The following is a 24,408-nucleotide window of genomic DNA, read 5'->3' as shown; positions in this document are numbered from 1 at the left end:
TTCATGAAGATGGGCTGATTGGGCTCAATGGCAGATGTAGTGAATCCGTGTCTGGTGTGGCTCTCAGAGCTCATGAAAATACGAGGGAAAAGCAGAATATCACATCTGCCATGATTTCTCTTCTCTGAGTAGGCAGCTGTGTTGGGTTTGTGTGTGACAGGGTTTTGGTAGCGGGGGAGGGGGAAACAGCAGTGGCTCCTGTAAGAAGCTCCTAGAAGCTCCCCTGGCTCCAAGTTGGACCCACCTCTGGCCAGGGCTGAGCCGATTAGCAATGGTGACTGCACCTCTGCAATAATGTATTTAAGAAGGGGAACCTGAGAGGAGGAATTGTTTTGAGGGAGACACCAATGCAAACACTGAGATTAGTGGAAAAAAAAAAGGAGGAGGAGGCAGGGAGTTGCACCAGAGCAGAAAGTCTCCTGCAGCCTGTGATGAGAGGGCAGGCTGTCCCCCTGCCACTCATGGAGGTCCACAGTGGAGCAGATGCCCACCTGTGGCCTCTGGAGGACCCCACACTGGAGCAGGTGTCTGTGCCCAAGGAAGACCGGGACTCCGAGGGAAGCCTGCGCTGGGGCAATTCGTTGCTGGGAGGACTGCAGCCCATGGGAGGGAACCACGCTGTAGCAGTTCATGAAGAGCTTCAGCCTATGGGAAGGACTCACAGCAGAGAAAGTTCACGAAGAACTGTCTCCCACGAGAGGGACCCTGTGCTGGAGCAGGGGAAGAGTGCGAGGAGTCCTCCCCCTGGGGAGGAAGGAGCGGCAGAAACAATAGGTGATGAACTGACCAAAACTCCCATCCCTGTCCCCCTGTGCCACTGCAGGGGAGGAGATAGAGAAAATTGGGAGCAAAGCTGAGCCTGGGAAGAAGGGAGGGGTGGGGGGGAAGGTGTTTTTGAGATGTGATTATGCTTCTCGCTGACCCACTCTGTTTGGTTGGTAAACTAGTGGTGGTGGTGGTGTTCAAATTAAAAGTATGTTCTTTTTCTTCCCCTAATGAGTCTGTCTCTTGCACATGACCATAATGGGTGAGTCATCCTTCCCTGTCCTTCTCTCTATCCTGGAGCCTTTTATTTTATTTTCTCCTCCCCATCCTTGAGGGGGAAGGAGTGAGTGAGTGGCTGCGTGGTGCTTAGTTGCCTTCTGGGCTTAAACCGTGACAGCAGCACTGTAGGGAGTAGAGGGTTTTCCCCCTGCTCCCCATGTAATGGCCTGGCTGATGGAGCTCACCAAAGTACTGGCCAGCGTGTTTCCAGTGCAAACTGACGTGCCCACTATTTTGTGACCCATGCCAATATTGCATTTCTTCTGTGTTAGCAATCCTTCTTGGGCTGCTTCAGAAGGACATGGGGATGTATGGGGCTGATAATCCAGAAATAAACAACCAGTGTCCTCAGCTGACTGGCTCTCAGGCTTTGTCAGGCACATGTGGATCCCTGGCCCTGTCTTCAAAGTCTCACCGGTATTGCCTTGCCTCAGATCTTGTGCAACTCAATGTGCAATTGCCATGCATTCATATCACTTCTGAAAGCATGCTTGTCCTTCGCAGGGATGCACGTAGCCTTGACTTTCAAACAGCATTGCTTGCTGCCTTGTGTGAAGCTGGCCTATGTTGACTGCAACCGTATCTCCTTACTGCCAAGTCCGTGTTTCCAGCAGCCAAGCCATCAGGAGAGGTATGGTCCTAGAAAATGGTGACCAGGGCCCTGATGTCTTTTGGGTTCCCGATCACATAGAGTTCAGCTGCTGGGAAACTTTTCCTAGAGTAGACATTTTCTCTCCATTGACTAGAGGGAAACTGGGGAGATAAAATTCATCAGACTGTTAGATACCATGAACATTGTTTCTGAAGACCTCTGGGATTTCTTTTCTCCTTTTCTCCTATGCTTACCAGTTGTCTAAAGGCAGAACCAACCTGTGAACATTTGTGACTTTTTTTTTTCCTCCAGCCAATCTTTCCTAAATAAAGTATATATTCAAGCTGCACTTTGTTCGATTTTATAGATAAGTTGCCTGAAGCATGCATTCAAATGAGAGAAATCACAAGCACATGACTACTTGTTTTCCCACATGCTAGGTGTACGCCCACGGCATACCTTAAGGAAAATTCTATAATGTCAGTGTCTCATATATGAGAGAAAAATGCTGCAATGTTGAAAAGAATTGGTACTATTTTTCATTTACCTGGGAAAAAACATTCCTCCGTATCAAAGCAACCCTCCAATGCATTGCCAATGCTTTATTTAGAATATACTTATTAAAATGAACTAACACATACACTAAACAAAACAGCTGAGAGGTATTAGGGAAACCTATGGTAGAAAAACAAGTGCCTAGCAAATAACGCTCTCACAGAGTCTAAGCATACCTTCAACCTTCAGAAATAAGTATTTTGTAATATCTTATTTTGCATATTTACTAAATCACAACAAAGAAACTGAAAATCAAGGCTCCTTCAAGACATATCAATAAATATAATCTCAATTTTTAACTATAAAATGAAAGCGAGATTAAGTAATAAGGCATCAAAGTGCAACAGTGACTGTTTTAAAGTAATTTTGCTCTTGTTTCCTACCAACTGTCAGGTTTAATATGGTGTGCTGGGTTTGAGTGGCACGGATTTTGGTAACAGGGGAGGGGGCTACAGCAGTGCTCCCTGTGAGAAGCTTCCCAAAGCTCCCCCGGCTCCCAGCCAGACCCGCCTCTGGACAGGGCCGAGCCGGTCAGCTGCACCTCTGCGATAACATATTTAAGAAGGGGAACCTGAGAGGGGGCTGGGACTTGCGAGGAGGAGTTGGGAGGAGGATGAACACCCAGGTCAGTGGAAGGAAGGAGAAGGACGTGGGGGAGGTGTGCCGGAGCAGAGACCCCTGTGTCCCGCGGGGAGACGGCAGGGCCGCCCCCCTGCCGCCCCTGGAGGTCTGCGGTGGAGCAGACGCCGGCCTGACGCCTGTGGAGGAGCCCGCGCCGGGACAGGCGGCTGCGCTTAAGGGAGGCCGGGACCTTGAGGGAAGAAGCAGTTCCCACTGTTGTGGTTCGGCGGTGGGAGGACTGCAACACGCGGGGGTGACCCACGCTGGAGCAGCTCGGGAACAGTGCAGCCTGTGGGGAGGATTCCCACCAGAGAAGGTTTGTGGATGACTGTCTGCAGTGAGAGGGCAGCCGCGTGGGGCACAGGAAGAACGTGTGGCGTTCACCCCACCTCCTGAGAAGGAAGAAGCAGGGACCTGATTGAAATCCCCATCCCCTGCCCCCCCGCACCGCTGGGGGAGGAGGTAGAGAGATGGGGAGCAGAGCTGAGCCCTGGAGAAGGGAGGGGTGGGGGGAGCTGTTTTGGGGTGTGGTGGTGCTTCTCACTGTCCCACCTTGTCTGTTAAGTGTTGGTTTTGTTAGCACTTGAATTAAGTGATGTTTGTTTTTGTTTTGTTTTTTTTTTTTTTTCTTCCCCTAGTGAGTCTGTGTTGTGCTTGTGACCATAATGGGTGAGTTACTCCTCCTGGCCCTTAGATGGATTCTTTAAGCCATTCCTGCTCCATATTCTCCTTTCTGTTCCTGAGGGTGAAGGGGTGAGTGAACGGCTGTGTGGTGCTCAGTTGCCCACAGGGCCTAAACCACAACATACGGACAAACAAGTTTCATACATAGAAATTCTTCCCAAACTCAAAAATGAAGTATCTCTCTTCTTTTTGTTTTTCTGATGTTTTTTTAGAGTGTTTCTTCCCCACTAGAAACAGAAACATTAAATACCACAAATCCCTGCAAAGAGGCAGTACACAATAAATGTTTTTCACATATTTAAAAGTGATACTCTATTCATTATGCCCAAATCACACTTTGTTTTGTTTTTTTTTTGTCCAGAATCAGTTTTGTCTCCTCTTTTTTTTTTATTTTTTTTTTTTTATTCTGCAGAGGCTTGTAATGTACTGAACAGAGAAGATGTTCAACACTACACATTAAACATTTGCCTGACAGTCTGATGACTCTACCACATTATCTGGGCTCTGCTCACTATCTCTGTCCTCTCAGCCATACTCTCCTCAAATATTGACAGTACTCTTCATACACGGAAATACTCGTATTTTAAATACTATCCAATCCAAAAAGTCCTTGGATTTTACCGGTCATATTTTCTGTTCTCTACTTCAGGCAGTTGTGTAAAGTGTGATGTAAATCATCTGTGGCACAGCCTTCAACGGTCCTCAGATGATGTTTAATGACACCATTGCACAGCAGCTCATAAAGCTGGGCACATAAATGTTTTTATGGCCACAGACTTGTATGGGCTCAATTTCATATTTCTTCCCCAATTTAGTGAATTTCTGCTGAATCGGATTCTGATCTCTTTTGCCATCCTATTGCACATTAGGCAAGAGGTCTGGGCTAAAAGCAGATAAGGCATCAAGCCTTTTGTGCCTCTGGGGTTGTTGGCCCCTGCAGAAACATCACTCAGCTGTTGAGAAATGCTAAATAAGTAAGGCCTCGCTTGTCTAGCTTAAATTTTGTTCTTCATGTGAAGAAAGAGATCTTTTAAGCATTAATTTTAGAAGATTTAAGATTCAGCTGCAAAAGATTCCCTTCAGACCATCTCATGCTGTTACCCTGTCAGCAGGAAAGCAAGCATGCTACTGACTGAGCTGTCATAGCCTGCTCTGAGAAGTCAATCTTTAAACCACTCTCTCTTCATCTTTTAAAGTAGTCTTATGCAACCTGACCTGTCAAGTGTGAGCAGGCCAAAACGTAGGAATACCAGGGAGAAGGATCAAAAGACTATGGCATGGAGATGCTGGGAGAAGGACACCCAGGAGCACTCACATGGCTTTGGATAAAGGGCCTTGTAAGAGAAAAGGTTGGTAGTTTGGCAGTAGAGGTTTGGGGATTGGGCACAGGGAAGAGAAGAGGTACAGGCTGGAGGATTGTTGTGTTAGGGAAGAAAAAAGATGTTAAGGATGTGTTACTTTGCAGTATCAGGAGAGAGGGGAGGTGCACACTAAAGTGAGGTGAGAGGGATTTGAGAATTGGGCCTGAGGATATTGCAAAATGGAAGAAGGGAGTAGACGTGACAGGGGTAGCTGTTAGAGAAGCCTGATGACACTGATCATTGTCAATGCCTTCCCCATATACACAGGAGCACACTCCCAACACCTTCTTTCTGGGCAAGCAGCTACTGACGGTGCACATTGAGATATGTTTGCAGTAGCAAATTAACTAAAACTGGTTTATTCTAGGATAAATGTCTGCTGTTGAGTGGCTGCTGCCATGAGAGTGGTGGTAGCCTGGTGCTGGTCAGCTGAAGACCCTCATGACCCACCTGGTTATTTAAATTGTCTTCCTGTAAATTGAGTTGTGATTTCTGTCTTAATGTACCCGCATTCCTACTGCCTGGAGTATTCTGGGCAAGACTCATACCAAACTTGGACCAGCAGTCTGCCTCACGTTTTTTTTCTGCCCTCCCCAGCTATTCATATGTCATCACAGCCCAGCTGTTTTGATATGGATCTGGCACATCACATCACACTTGTTTCCGTGGTTCCTTCAGTTTCATTAGTCTAATGTCTGTCTATGAGCTGCTTTCCTGAAAATAAAGAGTGTTCAGTTAGTAATATGAGCAAAGTTTTTTAAATGTGTCTCGTTTTTGATAGACTAGCTATGCCATGTTTTATTGTCCAAAAGTGTTGACAGTACTTACAAGTGTAGTTTAATGTCTTTATTTTAAAATATGTGCATATATAAAGACGCTTTTCTCTAAAAATGCATGCTGTCTACAGCCTATTTGATTGTAGATAAGTAAGACCCTCCATATTGTGTCAGACCAAAGATCCTTCAGTAATGTTTTCAGTTCACTGTCTTGTCTTTCAGGAATAAACTAGCAGAACCCAAAAAGCCAATTACAGCTGAAGAATTATTTAAAAATCTATCACTTCTCAGCTACAGCATCTCAGTTAAAAACTGTGCTCAGGTGAAGAGGCTTAACATCTGCATACAGCTCCAATGGGAATGTCAGCTGGATGCATGAGCAGGCACACAGTGAATTAGTGGGAGATCAACAACTTGATTACATAGGGAAATTCTGCACAGTTGCCCTAGTCAGAAGTAAGACTATGATTCCAGGCATGGAGGACATAGGACATACCTCCACCACAGTGTTCAGGAAACAGAAATGTAGAATGAAATTTGGAGATCATTTTGGTAAGCTTTGCGTGCAAACAGGATGCTAGAAAATAGAAATAACATTTTCATAGTATTTTCCTGTAGGTTGCTGGTAAAACAACTACTAGACTACTGTGTCCAAATGGATAAAGATTCAAAAAAATTATAGATGGAAATGACAAAACTTGTTATAGGTTGCTTAATCATCCCAAATTCTATCTATTTAAATGATCAAAGATTAAAGGCCCCTTGATCACAGTTTATAAATGCCAAATCTAGCTGTTGAAGATATAATGAGATTCAGTGGCTGGGAGATGAAGCTAAACTAATTCAGACCATAAATAATGCTCCCATTAGTTATCTGTGTGCATATTAACTGTTGAAATAATCTATCAGAGATTGCCCATCACTTGAATTAAATCAACATTGGATTTTTTTTTTACTTGATAGACATGCTTTAATTCAGAACCATCTATTGGGCTTGGAGCAAATTAATTAACGGATGTCCAGTGACCTGTGTTACTCAACAGGCTGGAGTAAATAATTGTAAAGCCTATATTAATCACTGAGTTCATTAATTTATCCACTGCAAATAACAACCTCATAGCTTGGTTATGTGTTGCAAATTTCATGTCTTGATGTGCTTGGGAGTGCTAGGTAGTGTTACGTAGTGCGGTGTAGCTTGAAGTTATATCTCAGCATTTCACCCAGATCAGCATAGCGCCCTGTCTTTCACCTGTATCGGTGATGACTGAACAAGCAGCATAAAAGCATTTTTTTGTCACATGAGCTGACTTGCCGTATGTCAAGAACCATTCAAAACATCTTGGCTTTAGTCTGAGGACGGGACGATTTTTAACTCTGAAGGTATATCCCATTTTTACATACCTAACGATACACTGAAGCTCTGGGAATTGGGCAAAAGTACCGACAGGGTCATGTGGTGAACCACCATACCACAGTGTTTATATGTACTACTCTCAGCAGCAAGATTTCACCCAACACCTTTATTACTGTTTGCTATTTCTGTTTCATTAGTTATTTGCTAGCATCTGACACATGTAGGTAATAAGAATTGTATTTTTAGGGAGAAAGCTGTTTCAATTAGCTGCTAGTTTTAGCCAAATGATGCCCTATTTTTCACTGGGTGCAATGTTGGGTTTTTTTCTTCTGCCAGTTATAGCCACATCACACACTGGCCTAACTTAAGGTCTGTGGTGTACAGATTTGCTCAAGGATGTACCTTTTGTAAAGCTCTTACAACTTCTTTTTCTACCACCAAAGGCTGATGCTTAATGAATCTTTTGCATATGAAATTGTGCCAAATGGCAGTCACAGAAGTCACCACTAATTGTGAAGAGCCAGACAGTGGGCACAGCTTCTCCAGCTCCAAGCTATGTCAGCTAGAAGGCCATTATGGATCTCCTGCCAGATGCTATAGTTCCCTGCCAGCTGTTAGCTGAGCTGCTTGGAATTGTTCCTTACCTACACAGAGCTAAATGTGACAGGTCAGAAAAGGGTTACCGTTCAAAGTAACCCAGCTTGCAGAGACAAGCATACAAACAACTCAGGAGCAGATTAGAAGGGGCAGTAAACTGCAACATGGATGGTGGGGGAGAGGAAATGTGTTCAGCTGAAGACAACAGCTTCTGCTAGCACAGACAGATCTTGGAGTGAACATGTGCCCCAGCCTTAGTTTTGCTTGATTTCTCCTGTCTCTAAATTAAGGAGCACAATAGGAAGTAGGATTTTCCTCTGGCAGCTTCTACCCATCCCAATCTCATCTGCATACCTCCCCATTAATGCTGAATTTTAATTTGCCCGTGGAGCACTCTAAAAACTCCCTTCTTTGTTCTTATTCACTTCCCACTCACTTCTAAAGACATGGTCATATTGTTACTTCTGTTGTGCAGCAGAACCACTCTAATTAGTACTTGAACTCATTCCTGACTGTCACTTTGGAAGAAGCTGGAGGTATTTTCTCATATCCATTCTTCAGGTCCGTTCATGAAAAATTCATCTTCTGTGATAGATGATGAATTTGCAAGTCATAATAAGTCACAAAAACTTAATTTAATAGATTGAACTTAAGTGATTTGTTGCTGTGGCCAAGGTATTTACTTTTTTTATGCTGCTTCCAGCTACCAATGCCAGCTCTGTAATGAATACAGCATGGAGAATGCAGAAGGTATAACAGTTTAAATGGGGTAAAATAGGAAGTGTGTATCTGGAACCTTATGTTTGTGCTTCAGGCAAAGTTGGTATTTTATTACTTATTGCTGTTGCAATATGTTGTTGATGTAGATTTCCTCAGAAATCTGTCATTCTGAAATACATTTTTTTTTTGTCTTTGAGTCTATCCTCTTCATCAGTGGTAGTAATTAATCTGATTTGCTTGGCATGCAGTTTTAAATCCAGTGACTTCAGCGGGATGAAACTATAACCTTAGGAAACGGAAATCTATTGCCTTGTCAGTGCAGAGTACCTTTGTATGTGCTGAAGGGTTGAATGCTCAGCAAACTCTCCTACAATGATTTCATGAGCACACCTTCTGTCTTCTTGGTAGTCAGTTTGATTTCTGGTAGTGTAGGTAAACTGAGATTTCATTTTATAGGGAAAAGTGAGCTTATTCCTGCTGGAAGACAAGGGACATTTCATTCTACACAGCCATTTCACCCCTTTCTGTTCCTGAGCCGCAAAAACGTTTCCTGTGGGATCTTTTATTTGTCCCTTAGGAAACCTGGAATTGCCTCAAGACCAAATCAGAATTAGAATTACTTGGCAACTAAAATCTAGTTTCTGATAATAGCCTATCTGTTGGAGATGCTAGAACAGCAGAGATCCTGCTCTTTGCTACTGTCAGAACTGCCTCCTTATGATAGAGGTGTTGACTAATTAATTGGCTGCTTCTACCTTCAGTTTGTTCTCTTTTCTTTCAGACATTTATTTCATTCAGATTCCTTGTATGTAAGATATGTCGGATGCATGGGGGTTTTGGTTTTCTTTTTCAAATAACTGGTAAAGAATTAGGGCCACTGTTTTCTGTAGCTTGTGCAAGCAGGTATCACTTTTCTGTCAATTCACAAAAATAGCAACTTCAGTACAAAGTTCAGTCCTGACTGTCACCTTTGTAGAAAAAAATGTTCTCTGGTTACAGTGAAGATCTCTGCTATAACTCTCAGTGGGGCTTTTCCCTTATTAACATAATTAATTGCAAAATAACGTCTTAGAAGATATAGGAAGACTAGAATCAGTTAACACAAGTATTTATAGAATGGGGATCTTCTTGTAAGAACAGGAAAACCAGGCTGACTTCACCCTTAGGGGAGTTGTCAAGTTCTATGCAAGTGCGAAGATAGCATCTAGTAAGACATTAATCATTACACTGAGACCTGCTTTATTTAGGGGTCTCTATCACTTTAAAACTGCAAAATTATGCAGAATATATTATATTTTTCCTTATGGTGTATTTTCAAATGCCTAAGTCCTCCAAAATAAAAGGATGCAACAAACAGTAACCAAGACCCATCTCTGGCATACTGTGCACACCTAGTAAACAGATAAAGTGTTATGCTCTAGCATCATCATTTTTGGAGAAAGGAGGGTGGGTACGTAGCTGTAGCACAGCTTAGCCTTCAGACCTCTAAAAACTGGCTCCTTCCACAGCCCTCTGGTCACCCGTGGGGCTGTGCTGCAGCCTAGCCCTTTGAACATGAGGAAATAGTTACACACAGATTAAATAGATTACCACCTCAGTCCACAAAGACTTACTCATGTTTTTCACTGTAAGGAATCCCACAGAAATCTTTATAAAGTTGGGTGTGAACTTTTCTGAGGACTAGGCTTGAAAAGCCTGCTCATGCTTTTGAGTAGACATTACTAATTGTTTTAATCAATTTGTTTGGAGAGAAGCAAGGCAAAGGAAACTTGTTTTCTGTGATTTTTCCACCATGAATTTCTCTTGTGCTTCAATAGCATGTTACTCCTGGCTATGTTGCATGGACCTTAGCAACTTGCAGAGTGAGCTGCCCCTGTGGCTGCATTTGGTGAGGTGCCATTGGTTTTGGGATATCGGTGATAGCTGATGGGCCTTTAGCCAAACAGGATAGAGATCTGTTGTTTTGTGGTGCAGCCTTTCTTTTCATGGGGTACTAACTGGGGTACTGCTCATTTTTATTAAACTTTTAAGAATGTATTTACTTTGGATGAAACCAGCCAACTGGTTCAAAAGGCACTATGAAAATCTCATGTGGGCTGATGTGCAAAGGGTAAGATTACATAAAACCTTATTTCTTTTAAATTTTGTCATTTGTTGTTTGTATGTTTTCCTTTAAATCTCCTTAAAATACTCTAAAGGGTATTACAATGGGTTATGTCCATAACTTGCTATGATTTATTTCAGTGGGGTTTTGATTAAGCTTGCAAGAAATAGGAGAGAGTAACTTGGCAGAGGAATCTCTGCCACATTTCTCTTTCTTTTCTTCTCACCCTTGAAATATTTTCTTTCCCCTCGGATATGACTCTTGTGAATGGAAGGTCTTAAGTTTTACCCTTCACATTAATCTATCTGACAAAACTACTGTCGTATGTAAGAGTCTAGTGAAATAGTGTAAAGGACAGTTTACATTTTACTGAAAGTTTACATTTTGCTGAAAATTCAGGAAGGATGGAATACAAAGAAATGGAAAAAGCCCACACAGGGCCTGACCATGAATTGGTATAAATCAATTCAGTAGTCATGTGCTGGATGATGTCTTCTGTTTCAGCATACCACAGAGTTGCTATAATGCAGTAAATAACAGACCGTGATGAAAACTCTAGGCTTATTTAACACTCTGACAGATTTGTGGCAGACATCAAATGCTTGACTCTTGACCAGTGCATATAAAGCTAGCTTTCGGAGAAAGGAGGTATTAGGAAGGCTTTTAGCACCAGAGGCTTAGTTAAGTTAAAAACTGTATTAAATATTAAAAGAGACTGCGTAACTGCTGTTTACTTACATTAATATGGGTTTGTAGAATTTATTTTTAGGAATATCTGAAGTAAATGGTTAGAATCTTCTTATTCTAAATAAGTTTAAATAGACTACATAAAAAAAGGATTTCCGTCTTTTGCAAGTCTAGAACAACTTGCCATGAAGGAAGCTCATTCTCAGCTGCTGTTTTAAACATACCTTACATTCCTCCCAACTATCCCTAACAAAATGTCTTAACAGAAACAATTTTTCTTTCCACTTGTTCTCCATTTCTAATATTTATTACTGCTTTATACTGTTGTCATTATTGCACAGTACTGCAATTTGTGAAATATTTGAATGTGTCCACTTGGATGAAGCTGAAAACAGGAAAATAGCTTGTCACCTTCCATCCTCTTTACTGCTTATGAACTGCTTATTCCACAAAGTCATTTAAGCTGTTGAGAACCTTGTCAATATGATGGATTTGCTGTCATTTTACTGAAATCCCCAAAAGTAAACTTACTAGATTACTGAGACGACAGAAATGTTCCTAGTTTCTGCCCACCATTACCGAACAGTAATTGTAGTCCTTGACTTCATCTTAGATAGTTGTCAAAGGAAATGATTGAAGCTGTCTACAGATACAACTGAAAGATGATCTCAGGTGGTAATCTGGAATCCAACCCTTGCTAGGGACCCACTGGTAAGCCAGTCACTGGCTGCTCTAACTTGACAAACATTGTTTTGCCTGTTGGTAAAGTCCCTAGTTTCTATTTAGGTGAGATTATCTGGAGCTAAATAAAACTCCAAAATGATAAGCATATATTCCATGAGACAGACACAGGATTCTCCTTTGATACTTGAAGAGGCACTGGAGGTACCTGTGTGAATAATGAGGAAGAAAGACTAGAGATTCTGGGTATACCTGAAACACCAGTTAGACTAACCATGACTACAGCTGTGAAGCAAGAACCTAACTACTAAGGCAGAATAACTTGTTCCAGTGAACATTGTTAAGACATGTAGATTGGTGAGGGAGGAATAAAAAGGTTCAACTGCAAACTCAAGCTTCTATCATCATCTCCTGCTAGTTACCTGAAGCCAACCAGAAGCAACTGAGGAACTTACATCCGGGACTGGATACAGTCAGTATTATTTATTATTCCTATGGGGTAAAAGAAGTGGTTATAGTTTCACCAGTGATGCTGGGCACTAGGAAGTGAAAATCCTCAAGGAAGAGCCTAAAGAGGCATTGACTGGCCAGGGCTTTAACAGAGTGAAGGAGAAGAGGGAGAAAAAAAAATATATATATTTAAGCAGTGATTCAAGAGGCATGTTTATGGTACATGGAACATAAAGAGAAGCTTGCAAAATGGAAAGAGGCTAGGAAGGTTTTGGAGTGAGGTATGAATTTAAGGACACAAAGAAGAGGTGAAGCAGCAACATTTTTAGCATTGCAGATTACTTGCAGAGCTAACGGGAGAGAGGAGTTGAGATTTAGAGAAATTCTTGAGAGAAATGACTGGACCAAGCAGGAGAGACCTTGAGAGTGTCTTGTATCATAATAGAAATAAATTAGGATTAGAAGAAAAATGGGTAGGATATCTTGCCTTGAATGGAAGTAAAATATTGAGAAGGGAGGAAATACTGAAGGAGTAATTGCCCAAAGGCTGTACTGGTGAGGTCCGATTAAGCAGTGGACAGGGAATGGCCAGATGTCACAGGGTCAGCATGGGGATTATAAACATCCTGAACAGCGTCTACACCTGAGAGCTTTTTTTAGTGAGACTGGGATAGACAGCACTATTCAACAGCAATTGTATACCTCCAGCATTTTCATTAAATGTTAATAAGGTAAAGAGAAAGGGGGGGGGGGGGGGGGGGGGGGGGGGGGGGGGGGGTAATCTTGAGAGGGACTGAGCAAAGACTCTCAAGTTCTACAATATTTGAATTATCTGGGAAGATTCAAGCAGGCAAAAACAGCCATTTTCATTGCTGCAATTTTCACAACTGGTAGTTTAAAGTTTGGATGCTCAGGAAATCTTAATTTTTAAAAATTTTGAGAATATCATGTGCTTCAGGGCAGCTGTTGCTACTATCTGCTCTGCAGCACGAGTTGATTAACTCATTTAAAACTGACCGTAAGTGAAGTAGAAAAAGAGTTTGTAGAAACTAGTGCTGATCTCCAGGTACTGAGGAAAGCAAACCAGCCTGGGTAGATTAATATGTTATGCAATGTAAAGACTTTCTGAATCTTTGACGTACATGAAAGCTTTGTAATACAGGTTTTCTGAAAGAAGTTGAGTATGCTTCCTATTAGCTGAGAGGAAAAATGCCTTAAACAAGCATGTTCAAAGTGCTTCTTGGAATAACTGTAGTTTGCACATAGGAATACTGCATAAGTACTTGTTCGACAAGAATCAGGAGAACTTTGAGAGTATGTGTAAAACATTAACGAAGTGAGATTTACACATCTGGTATTGCCACAGAGTTCCTTCAGGCGGTCATGTAGTAAACCTCCCACAGACGTGAAGCAAAGCTCCCACAATTAGTAGTAAAGCTCCCACAGATTTGAATGCAGACTGCAGATTAATAGGTCGTAAAGGAGCAAATTTCAGTTTAAAGAAACAGTTCAAGAAGTATGTCACTGAAAATATATGATTATGTGACAGGTCAGCACAAGTTATGCGTATATGCAAGGATCTGTGTGTGTAAACATGCAAGCTTTTTGAAAACTTTGGGAAGAGAGAGCTAAAACCTTTTGAGAAGTCAACGAGGTCTGGACTTTTAAAGTTGAAGCCTACTTTTCATCCTCTATTGGGAAGATTACCAGATCAGGTTTTATTTATACTCAGAGGACTTAGTTCAACATACAGTACCACTCACTACCGGTTTTTGGTACTCTGGAAATAGAAAATTATTTAAAATAACCTAAAGCAGTAACCAGTTCCTTCATATGTGACTCAGAGGATGAGACAGAACTATAAAATGATCAGAGAACAGCCTCATCAGGCAGGATTGCTTCCAATCTCCATTCCTTCACTGCTGCCACAGATAATTTCTGGCCACTTTGCCATCACACCATGTCTCCTGCAGAGAAAGAACTCCCCTCTGTTGCCATAGCAAGAGGCAGAATTCAGGGTGGCTTGTTCTGGACTTTTCTGCCCCTACATGCCTAAGGCAAATCTTTACAGGATAAACACTTGTCTGCAATGGATGGATTAATTTGTTAATGGGATTAAAACGCCTTTCTCAACCCACCCCTAAAACACCTTACTCAATTCACTGCCAATGGCAATAGAAGCACCAGCTTGCTATATTCTGTATTCCTGATACACACATACACACAAGTGCTCATACATGTCCTATAATAGTCATCCTGCATCCTCTGCACAAACTGTTGGCTCCCCTCTCACTGAAGGTCTCACTGGTTGGTCTTGTGTCCTCCATACACAACCCCTGAGACTCTGCTTTTAAGGTGCTCTCACACCACTGAGAGGGTACTAGTCTGCCACTGGAAATACAGGGAGCAGGAAAAAGACCTGGGATCGTGGCACTCCAATTTGAGGAATGAAGAGAAAAAAAAAAAGTGATAAAACTAAAGACATTTTTATCAGCTATCTATATATTCATAAATACAATAGAGAAACTCCTGATTCATTACTGCATGCAATATTTAATTATTAGTATGCTACCTGGAAGAAGTTTGGCCTGTGCCAACTGGTGCTTTGCTAGATGGTTCCTGGGTATTGGGAACTGGTCCCATTTGAAGCAGGAGTCTGGCCAAAATTATCTTCTGAAGCCAACATTTCTATGGATGTTTTGGGAGATAGTGTGTGCCAAAATCATATTCAATGGGCAGCAGGGATGTAGCCACACCATTTCAAAGTAAAAGGCAGCCCCCACATGGGGGGCTGTATAGATGTAGCCATTGAGGCACTAAAATGCAGATACTGTAAAGTGAGAGAAAATCATGTTCAGTTCTTGACTGCAGGCAAGCACTACCGAAACAGTATACAGAGGCTCTTAGCTACAAGGTGCAGATCACCCAGGCTGCAGGCAGGACTCCCTGCCTGGAGGTGCTCTTTGCTCTTCCAGCTATGGTATTCTAAAGATGCCGAGGAAGTCTTCCAAAACTGAGACTGCAGATAGTCAGGAAATTTAGCTTTGGACAGGGCATGCTGTAGCATCCAGCCAGAATGGCTGTAAAAGGGAGAACTGAGTATGACATAATATGTAAGATGAGCCTCACTGCAGGAAGAACTATTTTGAAATACCTGAAGTGATCATAATTACCATAATGAGGCACATATTAAAAAGTTGTCACTAAGTATGGTTGTAGTATCAGTAGATTCAGAAAGTAACACTAAACTATTTCATCACGTCTACAGCTAGCAGTAATTAAAAAAGATGTGATTTTGCTTGAGAAGGGAAGAAAAGCAGCAAAGACAAGGAAAATCTCCAAGATAGACAACAGCCTATGATCTCGTTTTTACAGTACTATCACAGTTCCTTATAGGTAAGTGAAAAAATCTCCTGACTCAAGGTTTTACAATTTAAAGGAATTCTTTAAAGATAACTATGGGAAAAACAAAATTAGGGGAAGTTAAACCACATGCTCTTGGTGCATTAGCCCCATCATGCTACTTGGGAGAGCAACTTCTTCTAACAGTAGCTCACTCAGCTTTTGCTTGTTCAGCTTTCTCATCCTTTTCATGTTATCCAGGACAGGTCCAGCATCTGTTAGGGAACAGAGGTTATTAAATGAATATCCATCACCAGCTAGGAAGCACTTCCCAAGTGACAACTCCTCCAAATCTTCTACTTTGCATCTCTCAGGCCCTACAGCCCTTTTTCCTCTTCAGGGTTAGCAAATGGCTTTGACTCAGAGCTTTCCAACAAATCTACTCTCACTTTTGTGCAAAGACGAATCCTTCTGTCTACAAGACCAACTTGCCAGCGCGTGTCATTAGGATCTCTGTCACTTGATCATGAGTGTGCTCTCTGCGTGAAATAAGTACGTTGGCTGAAATTCCTCGCCCTGCATTTCCTGCTGAGCCGGGGCCTCCTGGGCAGAGATGCAGGCGGTGGGGTGTCAGGCCTGCCCCAGCCTGTGACTCACCTCGATGGCACACAGGTAGTGTCTGGGTGTGTGGGCATGGCTTCAGCCAAACCCTGGTGTCCCTCGGGGCTGTCTGTAGAGCTTGGAGAGAAGGTGTGATGCCTCACACCCAGCGCATTGAAAGGAGACACGAGCGGGTAGGTTTTGTTCCCAGACTTTTCCTATAAACACCTGGGCTGGCTGCCCTTATGTAAACTATGGAGGTGGTGTATGAAGAGATTTTACTTGTGACAGAGCTTGGGGCGTCCATCAGGTGTATCACATTAGCAATTCTCCATGTGGAAGCTGTGGCTTGATTTTATTTTTTTTGGTCCCTTGTTGGTGGAATCACCTGCTCTGTCGTGGGACTGCGCTTTTCCCTGGCAAAACGCGCAGTCGCTCATGCTGAAGCCATGCAAAACCCCGGGTGCAGGGCTGAGGCACAGCTGTGGAACCCTCCCGGCATGGTTCCAGTGACCTGCCCCGGTGATGCTTCCGAGATCCTGCCGGGCTGAGTCACTGGGATGACAGCATCAATTTTCACAGGTATGGAGAGAATCATGTAGCAGAACTCCATGACATCAATTTAATAATTTGTTGTGTTTAATGAAATTGTATAATTACAGGTAAAGGTACTAGCTATGGCATCACTGCTCCTTCTTTTTATTATTATTATTGTTGAACAGGCATCTGTTAAATATTATTAATCTTTCAGCTGTGGTGGAGAAAAACACCGCCGCCTGTCCCCCCCCCCCCCCCGCCCCAGTGGTATAGCCGCGCACCCCCACCTCCCCCCCCCGCGGCGCCCGGTGGTTCGTGCCGCCGGGCCGATGCGCGCAGGGGGCGGTGGCGTTGTGTGGCGTACGGCGCATGCGCAGGCCGGCCCATGGCGGCTGCGGAGCCGGGGGAGGTTGCGGTGCGGTGGGTCGGGCCGGGCGCGCTCGGGAGGCCGGTGAGGGTGGTTTGCCGCCCGGGGCAGTCCCGGAGCCGGGAAGGGCCGGCCCGCCGCGTCGGGCAGCGCTGTGGGTGAGGAGCGGCGGGTGTGAGCGAGATCTGTGCGCCGGGGCCGGCCCCCCCCCACCCGAGTCTGAGTGAGGGGCTCGGCGGCCGCGGGGGGGAGGCGGGCGGGGACGGGGGGAGTTGCTGCCGGTGTTTGTGTGGGGGCGGAGGAGCTGTCACGGCCCTTCTAGAGCCAGGGCTCGCCGCAGCGGGTCGCGCTCTTCAGGGCCTGCTCGTGCCATCGGATCGGTGTGTTTTACCCCTTTTTTCCCCCGGGAGAGTGGGGGGATCTGCTGGGACCCCACCTTCGAGTTGGTTTTGTCAGGCCGTGGGGCGGGCGTAGGTCCTTCGGACCGGGCCTGCCAGCGAACCCGCCCTCCCCGCCCCCCCCCCATCTTGTCGGGCTTGGGACACCTGCGAGCAAAGGCCGGGGGGGGCCGGTCCCTGCAGGACCTGGGTTGCCGTGCTGGTATTTTCTGCGTGGTGAAGCGAGGCGGCAGCATCTCGCCAGGGGCTCTGGACTCTCTGGTTGCTGTGGCTTCTTCATCGAGCTCCCACTAAACTCCCAAACGCACCGTTTGTGGTTCTGAGCATTTCCAGGCTGCAGTGGGTCTGTCTGGTGGTCATTCTGAGATCGCCTAAATCGTTCATAAAATGAGCTGGCGTTCAAATATTGCACTATTATGTGGCTTTTCCCTCCCCGCAAATCTGTTTTTCAACTGTGGTGCATTCAGGAAGTTTCAGCTAACTTAGGGCACTCACTGCCAGGCTGTTCGGTTAATTACACTAATGTTGTTAATAATACATATTAATGTTGCTTGCCTGCATTCCATGCTTTTATTGCATTTTTGGAATGTGTTTTCTGTTGGAAAGTGGTTTAATGTTCAGAAACTGGTTGCAAAGTCTTGTTTTGAGATACACAGAAAAGGGCTTTCAGGATGAGCGGCCACACTTACAGGATTAAGTTTTTGTAGTTTTATGTCCTGGATCTGTATTTGAGATTCTGAATTGCACTCAAAGCCCTAGGGAGCGGTGGAAAAAGCAGGGGAGTAGGAGAATCACGAAGTAGAATAACTGCATGCTGCTGCTGAAATACAAGTTTCATAAGTAAGAAGACAGAGTTTGTTGCTGGTATTTTCTCTTCCTCTTTCCTGCCTTCCTACTTTGCCCTCTTCAGCTTTTGTTTCAGTGCATTACTTTGGACTAGTACAGATTTTGTAGGCCAACTGTTAAACACATTGCTTAAGGTTTTTTATCTGTCTACCTGTCTTTGGGATGACTGTGCCTAATGACAACAGGACCACAGTTGTAACTGCAGTGGAAGTGAGTTCTTGATGGTTTAGAAGTTATGTATATAGATGACTTAAAAATTCACTTAATTTTTTTCTCCTTGTTCCAGATGGTAAAGAAGAGTTCATGGTTTCTGGTTTGCATAATGGCAGAGACGGAATAGGCGTAAAGGAGACTGTAGTGCGGGTGAGAAGTGCCAAGCCCCTTGGAAGGCTTTGCTCTGTAAAAAAGAAGAAATGAGTCTTAGAAATGACGATGAAGTGTTTGGGACCATTTTTGACTGGGACTATCTCTTATGGGAAGTTCGTTTGACATTTATAGCTGCTGGTTTTTTAATCTACTTGGGGGTATTTTTTCTGTCTCACTGGTTGTCTTCATGGATAAGCACCACTTATCGTGCATTGTATGCAAAGGAGAAGGTGTTTTGGAATATGGCAGTCACACGTGGCGTGTTTGGACTTCAGAGTTGTGTTGCTGGTTTATGGGCTTTGCTCATAGATCCTGTTTTTCATGCTGACAAAGTGTATTCACAGCAAAAGTGGAGTTGGTTTAACTGTTTAATAGCTGCTGGATTTTTCTTGCTTGAAAATGTAGCTGTTCACATGTCCAACATTATTTTTAGAACATTTGATGTGTTCTTGGTGGCTCATCACTTGCTTGCTTTTGGTGGCCTGGCTGGTCTAGTAATTAATGTGAAATCTGGACATTATCTGCCTTTGATGGGAATGTTGCTGGAGATGAGTACTCCCTCAACATGTATTTCCTGGATGCTTCTAAAGGTAAGACTGTGGTGATTTTCAAGTTATGTTTGTAATAGTTTTCAGGCATCTCACTTGCTTGCCCATAGGTAATCTGTGTTCATGTAACTGATACCCATGTTATTGTGATATCAGCTTTTGTCATGATGATATTTCTGTAGTCTTCCCTATAGGTTTCTGTGTGATGCTGTGTACATGTGGACAGTGAGTTGGTATAGATTCGTTCTGAGTTTAGGATGCTGTATGCATGTGGAATATCATAGCTCTACATGGAAAAAATGCCTGAGAGCGTGTGTATGTGAAAGATGAATATTTACATTAGTTCTACAGATTCCTCAGTTCCTTATCTTGAAGTAATAATCTCACTTCGGCATACTTTCTGTTCTTGTTTTTCTAGGCTGGCCGTGCTAGCACCTTCTTCTGGAAGGCAAACCAGTGGGTGATGATCCACCTGTTTCACTGCCGCATGATTCTTACTTACCACATGTGGTGGGTGTGCATTTTCAATTGGAATTCTGTGGTGGAAAACCTGGGACTTCTTCATTTTATTGTTTTATTCTCGGGATTATTTGCCGTTACACTAATACTTAACCCATACTGGACATACAAAAAAACTCAGCAACTCCTCCGCCCAACTGACTGGAACTTTGAAAGTAAAACAGTGGAAAATGGAAAATTAAATGGTGAAACACATCAAAAGAAGAGGATATAACACTGAAACAGATGTTTCCTACTAGGGTAGTGGAAGAATATAATGCAAAGTAATTCTTTGCTTGTGAACTAGAAGCTTTTGCAAGAAGCTCATTAACACAGTGATTCCTTGCTGGTAGCATTCTGTATGCACTAGAAGTATTTAAAAGCATTATTTGTGTTTCATATGTGCACACACATAAGATCTTCAACCTCTTAGTTACGAATTGCACCAACAATTTTATCAGGTTGGACAGTATTCCATGATTTAGTAATGACATGCTCTCTAATGACATCCTATGTCCTAATGCTTCAAAGTGGCTTTACAATTAATTTGTCTATTAAGCTCAGCTTGAATCAAGTTTAGCTTGAATCCTATTTCATGTATGTCAGAGATACTGATACTGGAAATTATGTTGTTTGTTAAGATCAATTATGAACCAAATTAGGTATGCATGGGTACCTAGTTCCTGTGTGCCATTAAATCATTCCAAGTGGCTGAATTGGTCAGTGGTAGAAGGCAGTCACGGCTGGGGTTTGGGTTTTTTGTTGTTGGGTTGTTTTGTTTTTTTTTTTTTAAGTGCACTTGAGGAAGATAATTGTTTGAGTGTTTGCTGTCAGAGTGAGTTGCAGCTTCCAGGTCGCCCTCAGTATGGGAGGAGTTCCTGTCCACCACAAACATGCATGTGGGGTTGCAGGCATTTGTTGTGTTGGTGGTCTAGCTAGCTAATCATAGTGGTCCCTTCTGGATGTAAAATCAGTGAAATACAAGAGGTAATGACAGAATGTTTGACTCTGTTTCACCCTTGAAAAGATTGCTGGTTGATTAGTAAAATTATTTTATTTGCATGACCACTCAGGTCAACTTAATTAGTTACACTAGTGCTCCTGTATGGTTCCTCTAATTTTTGAAAAAAAGAGGGGTTTGAGGTCTATGGTGACTCCTCTGTGGAGGAAGGGCCATATCACCTCCTTCAGGAGTTCAGTTGTTCTTTTAGTATTACTTTACTTTGAAGAACTTACAAAGTGACTCTAATGATCCTTTGCTCTTTATCTGCCACATCACTAAATTTTTCCTTGACCTAAGGAATAGGGGTTGCTTTTTTAGATAGGGATTTGTCAAACTGTGGTGAATGTTCTCCTACTAATAGTGTTGGACTGATGGTTCCTGGGTGAAATGTTGGACAGCAGATGAAGGTATAAAGATCACGATAGAAGAGAGTGACGCCTAGTGGCAGGAGAATAATAAAGGTATTAATTAATTTTCATGTACTGAACTAGTGAGATAAAAAACCTGTTCTTTGAAACTTTGTTGTATAGTGTGAGGACACTGCTACACAGTTTTACTTTCCAAAGGGCAAGCCCAAGCTGTGAAGAATTTTAGGTCAAGGTGTGTGTTAAAGGCTTTGTGTACTGATCTGTGGTTGAGCATATTGTTTTAAATGTGTAAGAGAAGCACTGGTTGGTGTAAACAGCCTCATTTTACTAATTTTTTTGTGGGAATGCCTTTGATTTTGTTCTGAGGAAGCTAGTGGCCAGGTTGCTGTATTCTCTATTTTACTTTGTTGTGGGCATAGAGTTGAAAAGCTACTGTATGAGGGAGAGGAAACTTCTTACTGTACATTACTGTACAAATGTACAGACAGATCTTGTTGGTGTGATGAAGTGGTGAATATCTGAAATTGCCTGTTCAAAACTAGGCTACGAGGGTCTTAGTAATTTTGCACAGCAACCCTGTCTGTTATCCTTCAGATATTCAATAGAGAAAAATCTAAATTTTGTGTTACCTTCTTAATTCTAAGCAGACCAGAATGATGATATAGTGTTTTGGCAGTGTCACCTGTCTGGATGCTATTTTATAGAAAAGAGGGTTCTCTAAAGCTTAAAATTACATATCTCTCCTGAGGGGTTGTGTGGGGGAGAGTAATGTTAAAAGTACTTTAGAATAAAGCAGAGGGGTGAATTCCTCAGAAACAGAATCCAAATATGTGACCCAAATGCGTATCTTGCAGAATCCAAACCTCACTTACAGGAGTTCCAAGGGCAGAAGGCAGAGGATAAGTCACCAGCTATCAAAATGATGGTGTGCTTTATGTAGCTTAAAACTGAAAGGTTTGGATTCAATAAAACAAGTTGTTTGTTATAAAAATCCCAGCTACAGAATTCTGAAGAATCTTAACAGAAAATGGAAGCATCAGAAGAAAAACAAGTTTTGGCTAAGTGAGTAATTCTTAAAGTGGCTGGCTAAAAAAGGTGAAGTTTCTGTGTGCTGAAATGAAAGAATATGGAGGTTTGAGGTTGTTGGTGTATTTGGGACTTAAAAAAGAGATTAGGTGTGCTCCAGGCAGACAGGTGGATAGTTGTTAGTGGCATCAGACTTCTAAAGTTTAATATTTTGTATTATTACTTTGTGTAATGTTATTAAATTGGTTTTAAATCTTTCACTAAAAGTATTTTTTATCATAATAAGGCAGTCTTTTTAGTATGCATCTTAGTGTGAGTTTTTTCACGCAAAGACTGTTACAGTGTATCTTGAAAATCTTTCATATGTCTTAACTATAATAATACCTAAGAGCACCTGTTAACCTAAACACTACTAGATCTCCTATAATAAGAGAGCGATGCAATAAAGCAAATGACAGCACTCATTTTGTTTCTGTTGGTTTGAGGGGTGAGGGGATTTTACAGTCCAGCTAGAAATACAACAGGACATAAAAATACAGACAACCTTTCTTATTCATCTTGACAGCCTAGAGTTGGAGTTACCAGTTCTATTACATGGAGCCTCTTTTTTTATACTCAGGTGTTTTCTTCAGTGCCTTTTGGCTGCTTTCTTCGAGAGGATTTTCTGGTTTATGCTTGTGGGTGACTGTCTCATTGCTCTGAAACAAGACTGGAAAAGCTATCTTCACTGAGGGTTTTGCTGTCTAATTACTCTCATAACTAAGTGCTGCTCTTCAACCCAAAGGTAGACTAGCTATAGTTTGTTTATAATTTTGGTAATGTGAAACTAATCCCAGTCCTGTTGGGCCTCTCTTACAAGTCCTCATCTGCACTCTGATGTAGAAAAATTCAGTCAGCTTTAGTAGTGGCTAGATCAGGTCACAGGGTGTGCTGCTGCTGTGATTTGGACAACTCTTGCATAATAGATTTTTGGGTGAACTTTTTGTTTGCCTAGGTGATTATTAGAGACTTCACCCTGCTTTCTTGTAGGAGAGGCTTATTCAAGGAGTGCTCTTAGTGTCATCTTTCTGGCTGAAACTTTAAAAAAAAAAAAATCCCCCAAATCCCAAACAAACAAACTGTGATGGGGGTGTTTGGTGTTTATTTAGAGGTTTGTTTTTGTTTGGTTTTTTTTGGTTTTGTTTTTTTGGGGGGGGGATGGGGGGATGGGGAGGGAGTGTTTTAAAGGAAGATGTCTGATCTAAGACACTCTGCCCAGGCACCTGGTTCTTACTGTCTTCATACAGCATTCCTAAGTCACAGTTTGTGTTTGCCTCCATTTGTGTCCTGTCATGTTTTTTTTCCAAAAGCTGTCATGGTTTCCCCTCGCACCCACAAATTTTTCTATAATATTTACTCTTACTTGCAGTACTGGTCATGACCTTGCAGCAGTCACATTACCGCAGCAATGTTTTTGTCTAATAGTTTTCAGCATGTACTGTTAGGCCCTTCCTTCGCTAAGTACCCATGTCCAAATCTTTCAAGTGTTTTTCCTTTTTCCTGATAACACTGATTAAATATTGATGTCATGTACAGTTATAAGACACCTTTCTTAACCTCAGGGAGACTCCCACTTAAAGTGAATTTAAAAGTGTTAAGCAAATTCAAGTCTGCTCTGGTACAATATAACATTTGTTGAACGGTACAACATCTTTACAATGTGTACATAAATAAAAGTATTTTATTGAATAATTGTCTACCATGAGTTTCATTTACTGATGAAAATAATGCCTACTATTTTTTACTTGCTATTTGTAGCTTAAACACTTTTTGTAGTGCATGCACTAAAAAGATGACTTGTTTATTTTGAAATATGCTGTTAAACTTGGCAAAGGTAATATCATATCCATGGAAATAGCTATAAAATCTTGTAAACTAATGTCCCTTCACCAACATTTAATATATTATGAACATGAGCATGTTTAGTTACATGAATAAAACACTAGAAGCTGCGCTATATGTAAGTATGTATTAAAAACTGTTAAAAAGCATCACTTAGGAAGGACTCTTCTGGCTTGTGTATTTAAAGTGTGTGGTCTATTTTTGCATTTGTCTGTAACTGTGAAGGCACTTCATTTCGTACCACATGACACTTCATGATTTAATATGAAACACCTTAAATTTAAAAGAAGAAAACCAAAACATAAAACTTGTCTTATTGCTAAATAACAAAATACAGTTCTAAGCATTAAGCGTGTGTCCTGTGTGGTGCTTTGCAAGAATTAATTCCTGATGCTTTCCAGC

At 42.3% G+C, this 24,408-nt stretch overlaps 1 protein-coding gene across 9 annotated transcripts; it reads left to right on the top strand.

Moving 5' to 3' along the window:
- Positions 1 to 12,101: 12,101 nt before the first annotated feature.
- CLN8 (CLN8 transmembrane ER and ERGIC protein) lies at positions 12,102 to 23,853 on the top strand. Of its 9 annotated transcripts, XM_033009907.2 has the most exons (4): positions 12,102 to 12,248; positions 15,495 to 15,622; positions 18,603 to 19,272; positions 19,649 to 23,853. In XM_033009907.2, exons 3-4 carry the CDS (start codon positions 18,730 to 18,732, stop codon positions 19,961 to 19,963), a joined length of 858 nt encoding a protein of 285 aa, XP_032865798.2. In that variant the 5' UTR covers positions 12,102 to 12,248; positions 15,495 to 15,622; positions 18,603 to 18,729; the 3' UTR covers positions 19,964 to 23,853. The 9 variants fall into 9 exon arrangements, with proteins under 9 accessions (XP_032865798.2, XP_032865799.2, XP_032865804.2 ...); XM_033009908.2 differs by lacking the exon at positions 15,495 to 15,622; XM_033009913.2 differs by lacking the exons at positions 12,102 to 12,248; positions 15,495 to 15,622 and adding an exon at positions 15,911 to 16,362.
- Positions 23,854 to 24,408: the final 555 nt, after the last annotated feature.

The sequence above is a fragment of the Tyto alba genome, unplaced genomic scaffold (assembly GCF_018691265.1).
Source record: "Tyto alba isolate M040663 unplaced genomic scaffold, T.alba_DEE_v4.0 Super-Scaffold_40, whole genome shotgun sequence".
Classification (NCBI taxonomy): domain Eukaryota; kingdom Metazoa; phylum Chordata; class Aves; order Strigiformes; family Tytonidae; genus Tyto; species Tyto alba.
Note: the sequence above shows the minus strand (reverse complement) of the source record. Positions and strands in the feature narration are given on the sequence as shown.

What these genes read in the sequence shown, in the direction of transcription:
- CLN8 (XM_033009908.2), top strand. Translation starts at nt 18,730, where the DNA reads ATGAGTCTTAGAAATGACGATGAAGTGTTTGGGACCATTTTTGACTGG. An exon ending in TTTCCTGGATGCTTCTAAAG is followed by an intron (nt 19,273 to 19,648) that starts GTAAGACTGTGG and finishes TTGTTTTTCTAG; the next exon opens with GCTGGCCGTGCTAGCACCTT.